Source organism: Myodes glareolus, chromosome 9 (genome assembly GCF_982192425.1).
Source record: "Myodes glareolus chromosome 9, mMyoGla1.1, whole genome shotgun sequence".
Classification (NCBI taxonomy): domain Eukaryota; kingdom Metazoa; phylum Chordata; class Mammalia; order Rodentia; family Cricetidae; genus Myodes; species Myodes glareolus.
The window spans coordinates 16,220,125-16,238,692 of record NC_142034.1 but is presented as its reverse complement, the minus strand read 5'-3'; the positions used below and the strand labels follow the sequence as shown (position 1 = coordinate 16,238,692).

General features: G+C 44.8%; 1 protein-coding gene across 1 annotated transcript in view; it reads right to left on the bottom strand.

The window, feature by feature from the left end:
- Positions 1-314: 314 nt before the first annotated feature.
- Positions 315-18,568, bottom strand: part of Ern1 (endoplasmic reticulum to nucleus signaling 1) — a 98,369-nt gene continuing 80,115 nt past the window's right edge. Inside the window, exons 12-22 of the mRNA XM_048446006.3 lie at positions 16,613-16,804; positions 14,322-14,568; positions 13,471-13,561; positions 12,577-12,766; positions 11,803-11,902; positions 11,354-11,553; positions 9,443-9,590; positions 7,146-7,273; positions 5,990-6,113; positions 5,566-5,633; positions 315-4,511 (exon numbers count right to left, since the gene is read on the bottom strand). Coding sequence (XP_048301963.1) covers positions 4,299-4,511; positions 5,566-5,633; positions 5,990-6,113; positions 7,146-7,273; positions 9,443-9,590; positions 11,354-11,553; positions 11,803-11,902; positions 12,577-12,766; positions 13,471-13,561; positions 14,322-14,568; positions 16,613-16,804 — 1,701 coding nt within the window. The 3' untranslated portion in view covers positions 315-4,298. The remainder of the gene's footprint in view (positions 4,512-5,565; positions 5,634-5,989; positions 6,114-7,145; positions 7,274-9,442; positions 9,591-11,353; positions 11,554-11,802; positions 11,903-12,576; positions 12,767-13,470; positions 13,562-14,321; positions 14,569-16,612; positions 16,805-18,568) is intronic.

Genomic DNA, 18,568 nt, shown 5'->3' with positions numbered 1-18,568 from the left:
ACACATTTACCAGACTGACTGGGAGTCTAATTCCCAATACATGGCAGGTCACTTCCAATGGGCCATCCTCCTGAAAACAGGTAAACAATACTCCAGGAAATCTCCCGCAACATTTCAAGGCAGTCTTTTCCTCAACAGCCCCCAAGGAGGATGGACGTTTGAGCTCCAGAACCAAGCCATAGATACCAGGGATCCATTTTCTCACAGTTAAACCAGCTGCTCAGGCCACTTAGATGCTGCACCCCTGGAAGAAGATGGTGGGCCCGGCTCCCTGCTTCACGCAGCACTCTAGTCTTTAAGAAGCAAAACAACTCCCAAATCTAAAACTACCTTTATTTGTGGTTGGCTCAGCATAAGTCACCTTCATCAATGAGCAGAATTATAAAACTGTACAGGAGGTACAAAAATAACCGTTTAACTTAGATAACGGCCCTCATAATATGAGCTTTAAAAATACACTGAATAGATGTACAATCTGGCAGTTTATAAAATATAAAGCTAAAAAGAATATTTTAGTTTCCATAAAGAGGAATCACACAATCAGCACACATCAATTAAACAATTAACTGTCTACAGAAGACACATGGCACAAGATTTTTTTTAAAATCATCTAAAAATTAACATTTCACCCAGACCAAATTATTCACCCTTTAAAGACAAGGTTATCATAAGGTGGCAGGATACAGTGTAACTTTTCTTTTCCAGTTTTAAAATGGTCAGGGGTATTATCCACAACAGATCTTATTATGTGCTTTAAGCAAGTGCAATTGTAACCGGATATACTTCAGAGTAAAAATTAAATAAATATAAATAGATTCAATAAATAGGTCATCGCAAAACGAACTACACAAGGTCTTTGTGTGGGGAAGCCACATGACTGGCCGGTAATGCTTAGTGAGTGGGGACTCCGCCGTCAGTTTTAGGGACAACTGGGAAGGAATACTATACCCACCAAATACATGGGGAACAGAGAGCTGAGGCGACAGGACTCTGGCAAACAGTGTGGCAAAGGTTGCTCCAGAGGGAAGCTCAACACAGATGTGCCTCTGTGGCTTCCTAATAAGTACAGAAGAGACCTAAGTGCCCAAAGCAACCAAAATTACACATGGAAAGTCACTAGTCCACAATGAAAACCAAGAATGGGGAGAGAGCAGGCACTTTGGCTTAAAAGAACTCGGACCTTAGTTGGAAGTCTGATAACCTCCAGGAGAAGCTGATGGCAGGCCCCCGGTGGCCAACACCGTGGCTCCTAGATGTGAGTGATGGGCAAGGATAGCACTGTTGGAAAACCAATCACAGAGAAGGGCAAGCGGGGAATTTCAAGAGGCTCTTTCCAGGGCAGATGCGGCTGCTCTTCCAGCTCTTCCTGCACCTCTAGACCACAATAATGAAGACAATGAACAAAGAGCAGACCCAGGGGCAGATGGGAAAATCCTGGCACAGCTGGAGAGTGGACCTACAGGAAGCCACGCAGGACCAAGCCCTGCAGATGACAAGCAGGTGGCCAGCACAGGAGAGTCTGCAGCCAGGAGTGGCTCTGCAGGTCACAGCGGCAGCTAATCGATTAGCCTTTCGTTTTGGGGAAAGGAGCTGCAGCAGCTAACTGAATCACATGTACACAAAACCTCCATAAAGTAAAGGCTCTGAGGACAGTCTCATGCCTATCTTCAAAGTTGGTGGAAAGCACTTGACTATATCTGCTGACCTCAGACCTCCAGCTTCTCTGTAGTGCATCATGGGAAGAGCCTACAGTTACTGCTGTAGAGCAGCAGACACCTCTGCCAGGGTTCCCCTTCAGTCTCTAGATGGCCTAGTGATTTGCCAAATGACACCTATGTTCCCAAAAGTGCAAGTGCTTTGGTACTAATGACACAGCATATTTTCTAAACTTAAAGTTCAACACAAGACAAAGTTTAAACAAAGGTAACATCCCAGACACAGCTCAATTCCATCCTAAAGCTGGAGATGCTGCACCTGGAGACAACTGGGCGTCTTCCAGGGATCCTAGCGCCCCTGAGGATGTGACAATGCTACAGAGCTGGCCTGGCCTGAAGGCAGGCAGTGTCTCTTGCTGAGCATCCCAGATGCTCACAGTGTTTTCATGGCACACCTGGAGAGCTAACAACCGCCTGGTTTCTAGAGGACACACAGAGGAGAGCTGACCACTGCTGATTGATTTTGAGATGGGACAGTTTTAAGGCACAAGTGGGGCAAATCCCCAAATATACACCCTTCCTACCCACTTGAGTTTTCTTTCTTCCCTGACACTGTGTTAATGACTCTCAGGAGGCTTTTAAAGGCACGAGTCTTTCTGTACTCTCTATCTGTGTTCCAAGTGTCTCATACCCTATCCAGCGCTACAGAAAGTCTCTACAAATAAGTACGATGAACAGAGGACTTCTGGAAATTTGATTGGTTAGAAACTGGTCTGATAAGTGGCAAGAACATTTGAAAAGCTGACCCAAGCCAGACTGGGAGGTAACACCACGCTGGGCCTTTATAAAAGACTTCAGCACTTCCTAAAGGGAAACTCAGTCAGGAGGAACAAGGTAGGCAGCAGTCTCAGAGGCAAGCCTATCAGACCACACTGGTTCCACCTCCTGCCATTGGTCTCAGGCTGTCCCCTCTTGGGCCCATTGGCAAAGAGCTATGGTAAGAGATGAGAAGAAGTCAATCATGGGGCTGAAACTCCAAGGTTTGAACAGGGTTACCCATGAGGTTCAAAGATGCAGGAGGTTAAGAAAGAGTTCACTTTGGCCACCAAGAAAGTAAGGAAATCAAATTCTACAGCAGCAGAGAAGCTTTGGGTAAGTGGCCCTGTATCAGAACACCAGAAGATGTCTCAGGGGATGCAGTAGCCATGACTACAGTCAGTGCAGTGCATATAGATGCCGAGGCTACTCTTAGCACAGAACAGAACAAGCCTCAGCTCACCAGGACATGTCAGAGGCCACACTGGCTCAAGAAATCTACACAGAATCAACCCCCTGGACCCTGACTACATACTAACCTCAAAGGCTCTTGGGAGGAAGAAGACAGTAAATTCTGACTAGACCTAAAGTTAAAAATTAATTTTAGAGAAAAATGGTACTGATAGAATCACTTTGATATCAATACATTTACAGTGTTGCAAGATGTCTTACTCTTCAGCACTAGAGAATGTTCTACATTCTTGAGGGAATGGTAATTTTTGGTACTACACAAAACAGAAGATATTATATCTTGCATTTCTTCTTCACAAGCATCAAGCTACATTTAACTTACTTATGCAAATGCAGCATTCTGCAATATGACTAAAATACACTCATTAATATCTGCCAGAAATGTAAAAGCTGGCCTAAAAAGCCTATGGTGGCTCTGGCCTTGGCTCCTTATCCCCAGAGCTTTGGCTTACAATCTGTGTAGTAATCTGCTGGGCTCTGGGGCAGAGGGTCCCTATCACTCACCTCCTGGTTCTGAGTCTCTCCATGTGCTGGGAGGTTCCCTCTCGTTGTTCCCCTCTGGCCCTGATGACCTGTCTCTGTCCCTGTCTGGTCTTAGCTGCCTTCTTGATGGCCAGGGAATTCTTCATCTCTGGCTCACATGGCCAGGATTCAATATATCAGGAGCTACTGTTTAGTACACTTGTGCTGGGCCAGCACTGCATCTAGAACTGAATGTCCTCTTCATCTTCCATTCCCAGACACACAGCTCAGCTGTCCACACGCACTGTTTAACCAGTCTCTAACTCCATGCCCCACACTTACAACTTGGTGCACGAGGCAACACAGGCTACCAGTAACCTGGAGGTGCCTCCTATATCAAGAAGAACACCTCTGAATGTTCTCTTCCTTAGTACCCTGAATCTCTCAAAACATTTCCAGAAGGTACACTTGCTGCACCCCAACCAGGCTGCTCCTAGCATGTAGGCAAAACAGGATTCCTCTACTCCCTCACTGAAAGGCCCCAAACTGCCATCCCACAGGAATTCTAGAAAGAAATATACGTGGAAGAGAGTTCATCCAGTGAAAGGTTGATGCTGCTCCTCTTGCAGCCTCTGGGACAGGCCCACCTTTGTAGACAGCCCTGACTACAAGACTTCAGGGCCACGTTGTTTCAGCTTTCTGTAGTCATGAGGGGCCACCTCACCCGCTTTCTAGGATCAGCATTATTTTCTTCTGGCTGCAGGGCAGCAGCTCAAGGCACTTGGTTTGAGAAGCTTAGTCTTCCTGCTAATCCCAGAGGCAGCAAGCTATGGACTGCAGAGATCAGGCCCACGGTCACTGTTGGGGCCACCACACTAGAGGGGCTGCCCTAGCTCAGAGGGCATCTGGAGTCACTGGAGGCTGGGGTTCTGTGGGCTCGTGCAAGTAGTAGGTCTGGAAGAGTCTCTCATGACTGCACAGCTCCATGGCTCGGTAGGTGTGAGAGAGGAGGTAGGGGAAGCGTGATGTGAAATAGCGCACAAAGTCATCAGGGATGGAGCCCAGCGTCTCCTGAACCTCCACAGGGAGCTCTCGGTAGTGGTGTTTCTGTGAATGAACAGAGAGACACAGCTTCAGCAGCTGGATGACAATGCTAAGGGCTTCTCTGTAAGGAAAGATTCATGTACCAACAACACATCTCCGCTGTCTTGTAGGCTTTCCTCCTGCACAAGTAGAGCTCAAAGTGGGTGAGGCTCAGCCTAAGGAGAGCAGCTGTAGCTTCACTATGAGGCTGGCCACTTGGAAGGGAGCACAGGCCTCCCATGAAAGTCATGGAATTGTAGTGTTTGTCCTAACAGGATTGAAGGCTTCTCTGTGCCTGGGGTCAGCCCCATGTGAAGGTTGTTCAGTGCCTCACAGGTCAAGAGCATCCCCAGGACTCCAAGAGACACAGAGAAACCCTTCCCCAAATCCCTGAAGACTTGACCTTGTATAGGAAAGTGACCAGAAGGTCCCTGTTAGACAGTGCTTATAAGGTGTCTGTCAAACAGCCCGAGGGTACCATAAATCAGCAGAGATCATGAAACACCTATGTTGCAAGAGACTGGTCCCTAGAGCTTAGCCCTGCATTCTAAAGTCTCTGGAAGTTCGAGCAGAGACATGGCCATTGACTTGTTGTGGTTACTAGAATGAGAACGATCCCTACAGGCTCATATATTTGAAAGTGTGGCTCCCAGTTGGTGGACTTTTTAGGATTAGGAGGTGTGGCTTTGTTGGAGGAGGTGTGTCTCTGGGGTTTGAGGTTTCAAAAGTCCATGCCAGGCCCAGTCTTTCTCTACCTCCAACTTGTGGATCAGGAAGCAGCTCTCAGCCCCTGCTCCAGCACTATGCCTGCCTGCTGCCATGCTCCCAGCCATGATGGTCAGGGACTTACCCTCTTGAACTGTAAGCAAGCCCCCAGTTAATGTTTCCTTTTATCAGTTGCCTTGGTCATGATGTCTCTTCACAGTGACAGAAAAGTAACTAAGACACTTGCTAAATCCAGCTGAAGCTGCCTAGCCTCTACAAGGTGAAATTCATTATGAAAAAAGTGTCTAGACATGAATAGAGGAGGAAATATCTGCTGTGGCCACCTCTCCCAAAGCACTCATAAACCCTTTACCTTATTTCTCATGGCTCGGAGGAGATCTCTGACAGAGCCACCTTTGTAGGTTCTGAATTTTCGCAGATCTAGAAAAACATTAAAGGATGTAATGGTTAAGTAAGTAAATTTTAAAAGAAAATTCCTGGGGTCCTGCAGTTGGATTAGAGTGAATCTCAGTCACTGCAAAAGATGCTACCTTACACCTAAAATAAAGGTGGTGTTCATGTGAAGTTCATCCAGATCAGAAATGGCACCTTAGAGCATGACGCTATCATTAATCTGTCACTTTAAGGGATAAACAAATGTGTATCCATGTAGCCAAGTCCACAAGGACATGCTCAAGTAAGTCTCAAACCTGAGAAGTGGGATTTGGAACTCCAACAGCTGGAACTGCCTTGTCCATATCAAGTTCTCAAAAATAGAACAGAAACTGCACAGTCACCTGTCTGCAGGGGGACAGTGATGTTCTCCCGCCAGTCCATCTTCACCACCGCTCTCCCGCCTCTCTCCAACTGCCTTACTATCGGGCCATCCAAGGACTCCTTTTCTATTCGGTCACTCACATCCTGTGGGGGAGAACAGGTAACAGGTCAGAGTCAGGAACACTAGCACTGGGATTGGTCCACACTAGATTAGAGGTCAGCCACTGGCGTGTGGACTGTAAGCAAACTGGCATTCCTCTTAGGCTCAGGCCACAGCATCCTCAAAGCGAGGCTGCAGATATCTGCAGCTCACTATGTTGATCCACTAACTTTCCCTGTGAGCAGATACATCTGTCACTCATTGGGACAAACTTGCAGAGATCCCCTCCATGACAAAAGAGAGATAAAAAAAAAACCCTCAAAATGTGATGGTTAATTTTAGTTATCAACTTGATGATATTTAGAATCAACTAAAACATATGCCTGGAGGAGTCTGTGAGGGAAGCTCCAGAAAGGGCCTTTTCCCAGCATGGACAGCACCTCTGACAGGTGGGTAGATGCTGAGGTCTGAGGGAAAGCAGTCAAGCCTGCTGGTCTTTGCTTCTTGCTGTAACAACACCTATCCCATTCTGCTGCTGCTGCCACCCCTCACTGACATCGGCACCCTCTCTTTCAGCTCTCCACTGTGGACTAACACCAGGAGCTCTTAGGAAATCTTTCAGGTCTTCAGCATATATAACTACTTCTTCAGAATATAACTCCTGAGCAGCTACTGACTTCTCAGTCTCTCCAGCATTCAGATGGCCACTGCTGGACTACCCATTCTGTATCATGTGATTCTAACACATCCCCTTAATGATAGGCACACTGAATTTACTAACACAAATGCCAATCATGTTTGTCTTGGTTGTACTCTGTAGGTCATTTGTTTTGCTCTTTGTTCTTTCTACCTTCTCAGAATCTGGAAGGAATTAAGAATTTGATGGAAGGCTGGGCATTGGTGATACACACCTTTAATCCCAGCACTTGGGAGGCAGAGGCAAGTGGATCTTAAGTGAATTCTAGGGCAGGCCTGACCTACAGTACAGTAAGTTCCAGGACAGTCAGAACTGTTATACAGAGTAACCCTGTCTTGGGAATTAAAAGAAAAAATTGTGGAGAAACAGACACAGGTACCTGAAAGAACTGGAGCTGCTTTTCCAGGCTCCAGAAGAATGGGTGTTTTAGCACATGCTTTGCAGAGGGTCGCTGCTGGGGATCCATTGCAATCATTTTCTCTATCAATTCACGAGCAATGACATCCTCTAAAGAAGAAGAAAACAAACAACCCATTATTTCCAACCTATAGGTAAATGAAGTATCAGCAACCTTGAAAGTATACATGCCCCCCACATTTGTATGTATCTATTGTACATATGTGTATATATGTGTACATGTTTGCATGTGTGTGCATGCTGGAGGTCAGAGGTTTATGTCAATTCTCTTCCTCAGTTGCTCTCCACCTAACGTTTTCTAAGAGTCATTGAACTTGGGGCTTACCAATTCAGCTAGACTGGCTGCCCAAGAATCCTCCTGTTTCTTCTTCTCCAGTACTGGGGTTACAGATAGATGACATAAGGCTTTTTTTTTAAAATTTTTTTAAAATCTGGCTTCTGAGGATCCAAATTCAAGTTAAGTTCTCATGTTTTTGTGGTAAGCATTTTATCAACTGTCCTTGTATGCCTTTTGATACAAGATTCTGCTACTAGAATGAATTCTAATAAAATAATGAATTCACACCAAACAACAGTTGATAAGAGATTTTTCACTATGTGTTTTGTAAAAAGTAGTGACTAAAAATATCTCAACCCAGAAGCTTACATACTAGATGATGAGCTGTTAAATTGACACCAGAGATGAATACAAATGGATTTAGAATGACATTCAAGGTAAGGCATGATGGGCTTGAAACCCCAGTACTCAGGAAGCTGAAGCGAAGATGATGATTTTGAGACCAGTATGAGTTATATAAGAACACTGAAGCTAGCCTGGGCTATACAAAGAGACCCGGACTCATTAAATAAACAAACAAAACAAAAAGATGAATTTGAAAAATGAGCCAGTTGCAAATGAATGATTTAACCCCAGCCCCATCCCTCCAGGAGCCTATTAACTCAGGCTCACCTGAACTCCCTGTGTATCCTAGGCTGGTCTCAAATTTAGGGTTCTCCTAACTCATTGTCCTAATTTCTAGGACCACAAGTATGTTCCATAACCTCTAGCCTTAAACCCATTTTTTACATTTATTTATTTGTGTATAGACGAAGGGCATGTATGTGTGACACAGCGCACGTATAGAGGTCAGAGGACAACTTGTAAGAAGTTGGTTCTCTCCTTTTACTATGTAGGTGGGTTCCCACTTGGGTCATCAGGCTTACAGGAAAGTGCCTTTCCCCGCTGAGCCATCTTGCTAACCCATTAACACCATCTTTAGGTTGTTGTTTTGAGACAGGGTCTTACTATGTAGCCTTGGCTGTCCTGGAACTCACTCTGTAGACCAGGCTGGCCTGAATTTATAGAAATCCCCCTGCCTCTGCCTCCCATGTACTGGAATTAAAGGTGTATGCCACCACTCCTGAACCCATTTTTTTAAAAGTAAGTATACATATCTAGATAAGCAATTATAATAATATATACAAAGGCGTTGATAGCAGATATCCATCCCTGTATAATGAAAATATGGGTTTTTCAAGATCTCCCGAGTAAACTGGGAGTGTGGGAATCACAGGAATGGGTAGAAGGGGAGAGAACAAAAATGTATAGCTCAATAAAAACAATAAAAAATTAAAAAATATGGGTCTTTATACTAACGTGTTTTTCTACAAAGAATAAGGGAAAAACCTCATAAGTAAAACAAGTATTAGTTTTTTGTTTTGGTTTTTGTTTGTTTGTTTATTTTTTGAGACAGGATTTCTCTGCTTAACAGTCCTAGCTGTCCTGGAACTTACTTTGTAGACAAGGTTGGTCTCAAACTCACAAAGATCTGCCTATCTATGGCTCCTGAGTGCTGGGATTAAAGGCATGTGTCACTATTGCCTGGTGCAAAAATTACTTTGTTTTAATCTTTTCACATAGCAGTGCTGGGGTGCAATGATCTAATATAATCCAGTAAACTTCCCAGTTAGGAAGAAGCACATGTTGTGTGTCCAAGTCAGATCAAGAACAGAACCTGTTTATCCCTATAGGACATGGACTGTGTCTTGCAACCGTGGCCCTCACACAACAGAGTCCTCCCATATGCCAGTAAGGCTCTCTGTCACAAGTTAAGAAAGAGTAGCCTCCAGAGGGCGCCTTCCCCAGGTCAGCGTCTCAGTACTCCAAGGATGATCTTAGCCAGCCTCCAGCAACTGCAACTCTGTATGTTTCAGCATGTCCTATGGCCCAATGGGCAGTACAGCCAGCGGAAGGTATAACCACCCAGACCACCTGCTCACCATGCTTGTCTGAGTGGAAGCAGTCAAGGCTGCAGGCGCCCAGGAGGATGTTGGCCTGCCGCTGTAAGGACTTGCCGAAAGGATGGTTGCCTTCAGAGATGACATAGTAAAAGACACAGCCTGCAGAGAAGATGTCCACTGTGTAGGTCTGAAAAAAAGGCAGAGTGGGAGGCCTCAGACAGCCATCACTTTGCTCACAGCCCTGATTTCATTCCAGCCCCTCCTGAAAGGAATCTGGTAAGCAGATGATGAACACGAACTGCCCAGAACAGCATGGGACACTATAGTGTGCTGCCTCAGGGTCCTGACTGATGTCAAGGTCATGGGCTTGGGGCTAATAGCCTCGGATGCTGGCTCTGCCAGGTGCCCCGATTTAGCATCACCGATCAGAGCACAATCCAACATCACATTCCTCCTCGACCTGTAATCTATTCACCTGAAACATTTCTCTTGAATCTAATCAAGCCTCTAAACTTAACTTTTAGCTTATAGGAAACATAAACAACAGAATTGTGAAGCAGTCATGATGAAACAAGCAAAGTAGCCTAGAATGGGCCATTCAAGAACTTCTTAAGAATACGCGTCTTAAGAATAAAGCTGAGCATGTGATCGAGCTGGACTCTCTGAATGTGGCTGACGGTGGAGGCTGACTGAGAAGCCAAGGACAGTTGCGCTGGGCTTTGATTCTACTTCATGGACAGGCTTTGTGGGAGCCTTGTGTGTTTGGATGCTCACCTTCCTGGACCCGGGGAGAACGGGGAGGACCTTGGACTTCCCATAGGGTAGGGAATCCTGACTGCTCTTTGGCCTGGGGAATTACAGGGAGGAGGAGCGGGGGAAAGGGAGGGGAGGGATGTGGGAGGAGGGGAAAATTTTTAATTAAAAAATAAATAATTAAAAGAAAAAGAATAAGGCTGAAGAGATGGCTCAGTGGTTAAGAATACTGGCTGCTGTTCTGTTCCAGAGGACCCTGGTTCAATTCCCAGCACCCACATGGCAGCTCACAACTGTCTTTAACTCCAGTTCCAGACACCTTCACACCTTCTTAAAAAAAAAAAAAAAAAAAAGAATAAGCATCAAAGAACAAAACAGGTGGGGAGGCTGCTGGGAATTTATAGACACAGCCAAATTCAATGGAGTCCTGGAATACAAAAACTAGCTGTGAGGGCTAGCTGGGGGAGTGAGCAAGGCCTGTGTGTGAGGAGACAGGATGGGAAGAGTGATGACTGCACAGCTGTAACAAGATGGTGGGAGCAGGCACTGCTCTTAGAAACAGTGCTGGGGGGCTGGAGAGATGGCTCAGAGGTTAAGAGCACTGGCTGTTCTTCCAGAGGTTGAGTTTGATTCCCAGCAACCACATGATGGCTCACAACCATCTGTAATGAGATCTGGTGCCCTCCTCTGACCTGCAGACATATATACAGACAGAACACTGCATAACAAATAAATAAATAAATCTTAAAAAAAAAAAGAAAGAAAGAAAGAAACAAGCGCTGCAACATTTAGGGGCGAAGGCTCCCTATATGCAAATGGCCCAGCCACAGGTAAATACAGGAAGATAGAGCAAATCTATATTATGTAGTAATTCTGGATGAAAGCACACGGGTTCTAATATTCTTTCAATTTTCTGCAGGACTACAAATTCTTAAAACAAAACTCTAGGGAAACAAAACAAACTTAAACAAATGAAAACTGGAGGTCTGCACATCTGAAGCAAGTCTGGACTCTCCAGGTTCCCAAAGGAAAAGGGTTAGAAAGTGACTGGAAGAGCTGGGAAAGAGACAGCTGCTCACATGTCTTCTCACAACAGGGAGAGGGGTGTCATTCTGCAGCCATGTGTGCCTCGGCCTCCACACCTTGAGAACTAATAGGCCAACACTGATTTTCTTAAAAATATTCCCATTTACTTACAGGGTTCTCTTTGCAGTCTTCACTCAACATCTCTGGGGCAATCCAGCCTTCAGTGCCAGGTACCCCTGAACGGCGGCTGAAACTGTGCCTGCCCACTGCCAGCTTCTTGCAGAGGCCAAAGTCAGAGATCATGGCCTTGATCCTGCCATGTGCATTGGGCATGGAGAGGAGAATGTTGTGGGGTTTCAGGTCTCTGTGAACTAGAAGAGAACTTCAGATTCATTCAGAGCTTACCATGAGTGACCCCAGCTTCCTACAAGAGATTGTGGGTCCTTGTCAGACTCCTAAGTATCTGCTGCAATCTTCAAAACGTTCAGTTTTCAGTTACCTAAGGTTCTCCCTCAAATTCCTACACAACCTGTCAAGAGACTTACATACTCCTTTCTCCTATGAAGGCCAGCTAGCTGCCCCTACCTGGGACTTTAGTCTGGCAAAGAGAATTCTCTTACCTATGTTGAGAGAGTGCAGGTGTGCCAGGCCTGAGGCGGTCTGCTGAAGCAAGGTGATGGGCTCTAGGCCAAGGTGGGCAAAGTCCTTCTGCTCCACATACTGCAAAAGGCACAATGGGAAGGTCACAGCACCATCAGGACTCCTAAGTCTATATCATTTCTTTCAATTTCATTTTGCTACAACATTCTCAATTCAACACATATTGTTCAACAGGCCCCCTAAAGTCATAGGCTGACTTAAACTCAAGCAAAGCTCCAATTTATTAATTTACAATGAAGATAATAAGGCAGGTTCATTTCCTGGCATAGGCAAGCCTGTAGAAGAACCCAAATGATACTGGAATGTTCTGGGTGAGTCTGAATATGGAGCAAAAGGATTCTGTGGGATGCTCTGACACCTTGAAGTTATCAACCAGCAACCTCTAAGCCTGTACCAGCAAATGACCAGAGATGGGAAGAACCTACTAGGTTCCCTAGAAGAGAGGGAGCAAGAGACTTGCTAACTGCTACCAAACTGGCCAGGAATGCTGAGTGGGCTATTTCACAAAGACTGTGGTGATAAAAATGCTCTGTATTTGTGTTGGTGGTTAAGTGGACCAACTATGCATTTAAGATGAGCAGAAGTTGCTGTACAGTAACTTCAATAAATAAAGCAACGTTTAAAAATAGTAAGTAGATACTTCCTGAACACATCCCAGTTGGTGGGAGAAAGGCTGCAGTGGCTGTGGCAAAGCTGTCACTGACCCCAGGCACCAGAAGGCCACCCAGACCCACCTCTTGCAGGGTGGCTGCACACAATTCAATGGCAATGTACTGGAACTGCCGGTCCTTCTCTGTGCAAAAGTAGCGGATCACATTCGGATGCTCATCTGATTCTCGAAGCAGCTGGACCTCACGGTCTGCAAAACTAAAACACTCAGGGAGGATCCTCTTCACAGCCACATCGCGGTTGTCAAACATGCCTCTGTAGGACAAGAAGTAATTGAGTTTGGATAGTGCATGTTGGGCTGCAGACATGAGATCAGCCCTGTAAGTCACCAATGCTTCTTCTTCTAGTATCAGGCACCCCAGCGTCAAGACCCAGAGGCCCTGGCCAACCACTAGCAACCTATAGTGACTACGTACATCTCTTTTACCATGTGGCCTGACTAGCTTTAAGTCAACATGACACAAACTAGAGTCATTAGGAAGAGGATTCTCAACTGAGAAAATGCCTCCACAAGATCTGCCTATAGGCAATTCTGAAGTACATTTTCTGAACTGGTGACTGATGTGGGAAAGCCCAGCCCACTGTCAATGGTATCACCCCTGGGCAGGTGATCCTGGGGTACATAAGAGGCAGGCTAAGCAAACCGTGAGGAATAAGCCAATAAACAGCACTCCTCAATGGCTTCTACTTCAAATCTTGCCTTGAGTTCCTATCCTGACTTTCTTCAATGAACTGTGATGTGGAAGTGGAAGTAAAACAATCCCCTTCCTCCCAAGATGTTTTTGGTCATGGTGTTTTCCACAGCAACAGAAACTCTAAGACTATGTAGGAGCTCACTGGAGGCAAGGCTCACCTTCCTTGGTCACCACTTTGACCCTGCTATGTCCCAGGAGCCTGGCACTTAAAACTTCAATCCTAAAAGCACTCACAAGGCTGGGGGACTGGATGACACCACTTACTTGTATACAATTGTGCCCTCAGCTCCATGGCCCAGGACATCCTTGGGGCAGAATGAAATTTTCCCAACAACCACCATTCTAGTTTCCTCACCTGGAACAAAACAGGAAAAAGAAGCAGTCATTTTAAACAGACATCAACTAAAGAATGTTGAAGCTTCCTGATTTCTGAATAAGACTTGGGATTTAAGAGGGCCTAAATACCCAGATTCCTGGTGGACAAGAGCTAATTAGACTCACTGTTCAATTATGCCCAGGGTCACTGCCTCCTCCCCAGCATTTTGCCCCCTATTCCTACATTCTGTTTCTGCCCTTATATTAACTCAGGAGTCTTAAGCTTTCCCAAAGAAAATGATTCCCTATAGAGTCTCATATTTAGTTAATGGTGAGCAAAAATGATAAAAGGTCTACCTCAAAGATCCATATCTAAAATGTCTCAGTCTGGTGAGACAGGTAAAAGAAAGAGACTGCTTAGAACTAGGGGTTCTGAGGCCCCTTCACAATCTCTGTGGCAATCCTCCCAGAATATGGACTCTAACCATTGACTAAGCCCACTCCCCAAGAAGAAAGTGGGTCACTGCTTCACTTCTGAACTTGGCCAGTGGCTGGTCTCAGGAATTCACTTAAGCCAGATGGGAAACTTCCCTCTGGTTAACAGCAGTTCATAGCCCTGTAGAGGAAAGATGGAGGAAGAAGGCCCTCAAACAGAAGATACCATGAATGGGACAGATGCCCCCTATCACAGAGATCTATAGGTGGGAGGAAGCCAGGGAAGAACATGGAGAGCCCTCAGGAATGACCTGGTGCTCTGTGTTCCAAGCGATGTTCAAAGATACTATGAGAACTGTCTTTACCCTCATCATCCTGCTCCAGGGAGGGGTTGGTGCTGGAGTGGAGTGAGTGGTTGGAGGCTCTGGGGGATGGGCTGGAGCTGTTGGTGCCTGAGCTCTCTGAGAAGAGGCCAGATGAGTCCAGGAACTCGGGGTCCTGAGTAAGGTCGCCATGTGGGTGGAAGGGCAGCTGCTGCTGCTGCAGGAGCTGGATTTTCTCCAGCTCCTTCTGGAACTGCTGGTGCTGGAGTCGGCGCTGCTGATGCATGCTCTGTGAAGAGAAACCCACAGCCAGGCTAGTGTAGCTAGGAAACAAGTCACAGGGAGAGGTGTTCCCTGTGGCCAAGGAGGCAGGCAGACTTTACTTGAACCCTCAGGCACAAGGCCAGATGATGTAGGATTCCCCTCTCTATGCTGTGAATATGTTTTATTACCATTGGTTAATAAAGAAGTTGCTTTGGCCTATGGCAGGGCAGAATATTGCAAGGTGAGAAATCCAAGCAGAGATAGAGGAGGAAAAAAGGTGGAGTCAGGCAGATACTATGTAACTGCCAAAGGAGAAAGATGCCAGCCTCATGGCAATACAAAGATGAATAAAAATGGGTTAATTTAAGATGTAAGAGCTAACTACCAATATGCCTGAACTATTGGCCAAACAGTATTGAAATTAATATAGTTTTTGTGTGATTATTTGGCTCTGGGTGGCCAGAAAATAAAGTAACAGTCTCCGCTTACAGTCAGAGAGAAGCCATAGTAAGACAGAATTGCTTCAGTAATTTTACTCTTCTGTAGTGCCCACAGTATACCTCTGGAGGGTGCTGGTGATATTAAGTGGCCACTAGGAGGAGCACCTAAAAGGATCCTGCGCTAGAAAGAGGACTGGTGGAGAAATTTCTACTTAATCTTAGAAATTAGTGACTTTTAAGAAAACCTGGAGTTACAGTAGAAGTGAAGCCAAATGGGAAGAATGGTTAGAGGTGCACAGAATATGGTGGGCAGGGGGCAAGTCCTGGTCCACAATCCTGTGCCTGAATAGAGGTTAGAGCAGGATGGCCTCAAGTGTAGAAGGCAGGCTGGAAGTTGGGTCCAGAATGAGGTAGTGTGGGGCTGAGGTCCTGCTCCTAAGGACTTGGTTCCATCATGCTGCCACACAGAACCCTCTTCTCCAATACTCTGGAAGCTTTGCTTCATCATGAGAAGCATCAGTGGCCGGCAATTATTCTTGCTTGTGCATGGGAAGTGGACTAGAGAGGAATTTTTTAACTCTTTTTGAACCCAGGGTCCAAGTTCTGGGTGTGCCGCCTACTAGCTTACTACCCCAGGAAGGCACATAGGCTCCCTGAGATTCTTCTTCTGTGGTCAGAGAATAAATAACAATGACCTCATAGGACTGTATGAGGTTTTAAAAACATAGGTAACTGTACTTTGCCACGGGAAACAAAGCTTACAAAGTCTCTGTCTTCCCTACTCGATAGAGATGTGAGCTGCCTGTACACTGGGGTTTTCAGGAGACAGTACTGTAGGCTTGAACAACCTGCTGCAGGGACTGTGGTCTCACTACTCAAATACACCCTCTTTTTGTTGACTTAGCTGCAGCTAGGCAGGAAAGGACTCATCACACCACCCTTTACACTTTAGTTGATCTCATAGTGTAAGGGAGCAGATTTTCATCTGCTATCCTTCCTTTTAAAAAACAAGATACAATTAACTGTTTAAAATGACCTTAGGCAGGATTATACATTACCTTTTATAGACCTTTCTTGAAAAACACTAAGATTTAGTTACAAAACTGTCCTTTTATGAGAAGCTACTATCACTAATGTTTTGAAAGATAAGCAAATATTTCTTTTTTCCCCTTTGTCTTTTTTTTTTTTTTAAAGACAGGGCTTCACTATACAGCCTTGGTTGGTTGTATTTATTTATTTATTTATTTATTTATTTATTACGTACACAGTATTCAGCCTCCATGTATGCCTGCAGGCCAGAAGAAGGCACCAGATCTCATTATAGATGGCTGTGAGCCACCATGTGGGTGCTGGGAACTGAACTCAGGACCTCTGGAAGAGCAGTCAGTGCTCTTAACCTCTGAGCCATCTCTCCAGCACCCCCTTGGTTGGCTTTGAACTTGCTACTTAAGGAAGTAGTTCCTCAAACTTCCAAGTGCTATAATTAAAGGAGTACAACATGATTCTTAGCTCAAATATTGACTTTTAATTATAAAACATGTTGACTGTTTTTGTGTGGCCCCCACTGACACCTAGTGACTGACAGAGAGGTACAAGAACACAGAGGCATCGAAAAGGGCCAAGCCTTACCAGGGGGTAAGTGATGATGAAGGCCACCCATCCAACCAGTAGAAAGGTGCTCAGAATAATAGTAGCCATGTCCTTGAGTATGGAGTCCACAGGGGCCTCAGGCTTGGCGGGTGCATGGGCCAGCTTCTCTTCCACATCCTGAGACACTGTGGTTGGTGTATTTTCTGAAGTCTGGTCAACCAGGTTGATAACCTTGTATGGAAAAGATTTGCCAAATATTTAGCTTTAAAGATGAAGTCAGAACTCAAGAGAAGTCATGTCTACTTAAAATGTAAAACTATACTCAATTTTTTTTCTAGTTCATCAAAAGTCTGATGGACCAGATAACTGTTGCTTCTTTCTAAACAGTTGCTCTGAGAAACCACACAATTCTGCAGTGATGCTGTCATTGTTCACACAGAGATTTCATAAAAATATATTTGGAAATACCTTTAGACCTTGACATTTTTTAAAAAATTTCAATGACAACTATTCCTTTAATAGTAGATTTGCTATTGAAGGAAAGCTGTAAAATCACCATAGAAAAAAATCCTAGTAAAAAGTTGGTCATCAATTTGATACTTTTTCACATTGAAAATAAAGCTAACTTGGGCATTCAGAAAATCTTGAGTTTAATCCCAACACTACAAACAAACAAACAAACAAACCACATAAATAAAGCAAGACTATACAAATATGAAGATCTGAGTTCAAATCCCAAGAACACACACCAGAAGTCAAACATAGTGGTATGTGCACCTGTAACCCCATCAGAGAGTGAGGTGGAGACAGGAAAATCACTGGGGCCTGTTGGTCACCGTTTAGCTCCAGATTCAGTAAGAGACTGCCTCAAGGGAATAAGGTGCTGAGTGACAGAGCAGGACACCCAATGTCTTCTGGTCTCCTTAGACGTAACATACAACCCTATACTGAAACACACACACACACACACCAAAATATCAAGAAAGCTGTACATATGTATGTACATAAATATGTAGGCATGTAGCTAGTATAGCTAACAAAGCAAGAAAGCCACTTCCTTAGGTTGCTTTTAAATTTTAAGGGACTCCCAAACTAAAATAATTAATTCAAGAATCTATTATTTTTCCAAAGTTAGGGAAAAGAATCAGATGCCTTTATTAAAGAAATGCTAGCTGGGCAGTGGAGGCACATGCCTTTAATCCCAACACTTGGAAGGCAGGAGGATCTCTGTGAGTTCAAGGCCAACCTGGTCTTCAGAGCTAGTTCCAGGATAGCCAGCGCTACACAAAGAAACTCTGTCTCAAAAACAAAACAAAACAAAAAAAAAAGACAAAAAAAATGCTTGTTTAGAAGTTCTAAATCAAATCAGATAAGCATGTAGCTTGTAGCTTTCCTCCAAGTTCCTCAGAATCTCAGAGATTTCCTGGAACACTTTAGGAAAACCATTGATTTGTATTAAAAAAGCTAGTGTTCCTGTTTGCCCAACAAAGGTAACAGTTTCCTAGCCTTGCACACTGGCTCTCCACATGCTTATGTCACTACACTCTCTCCTGCAAGACATCAGCCTTTGATGCCTTCTCTCCCCTTCCAGTTGCTACCTGAGTCCATTCAGATACATACCTCTTTTGTTCATGCCTCCCTTATAGAGTATCCCACAGTGCATGGAGAGTATGGCTTGTTTAGTATATAGCAAGTGACTGAGAAATTTGTGCTGAGCATGTGGACAGAGGACATTTATCTAGATAGTAACCGCTCAAGAGTGTTTAAAAAGACAGTTGTGGGGCTGGAGAGATGTCAGTGGTTAAATTCATGTACTGCTGCTGCAGAGGATCTGGGTTTGGTTCCCAGCACCCACATCAGGCAGTTCACAACCACTTATAACTCCAGGAGTACTTTATAATGAGACCTTGTCTTGAAAAACACAAACAAATTAAGTCTCTCAAGTGATTTGTTAAAAGACTACAGACGGCCATGTCAGTAGCTCTTGTTCTTCAA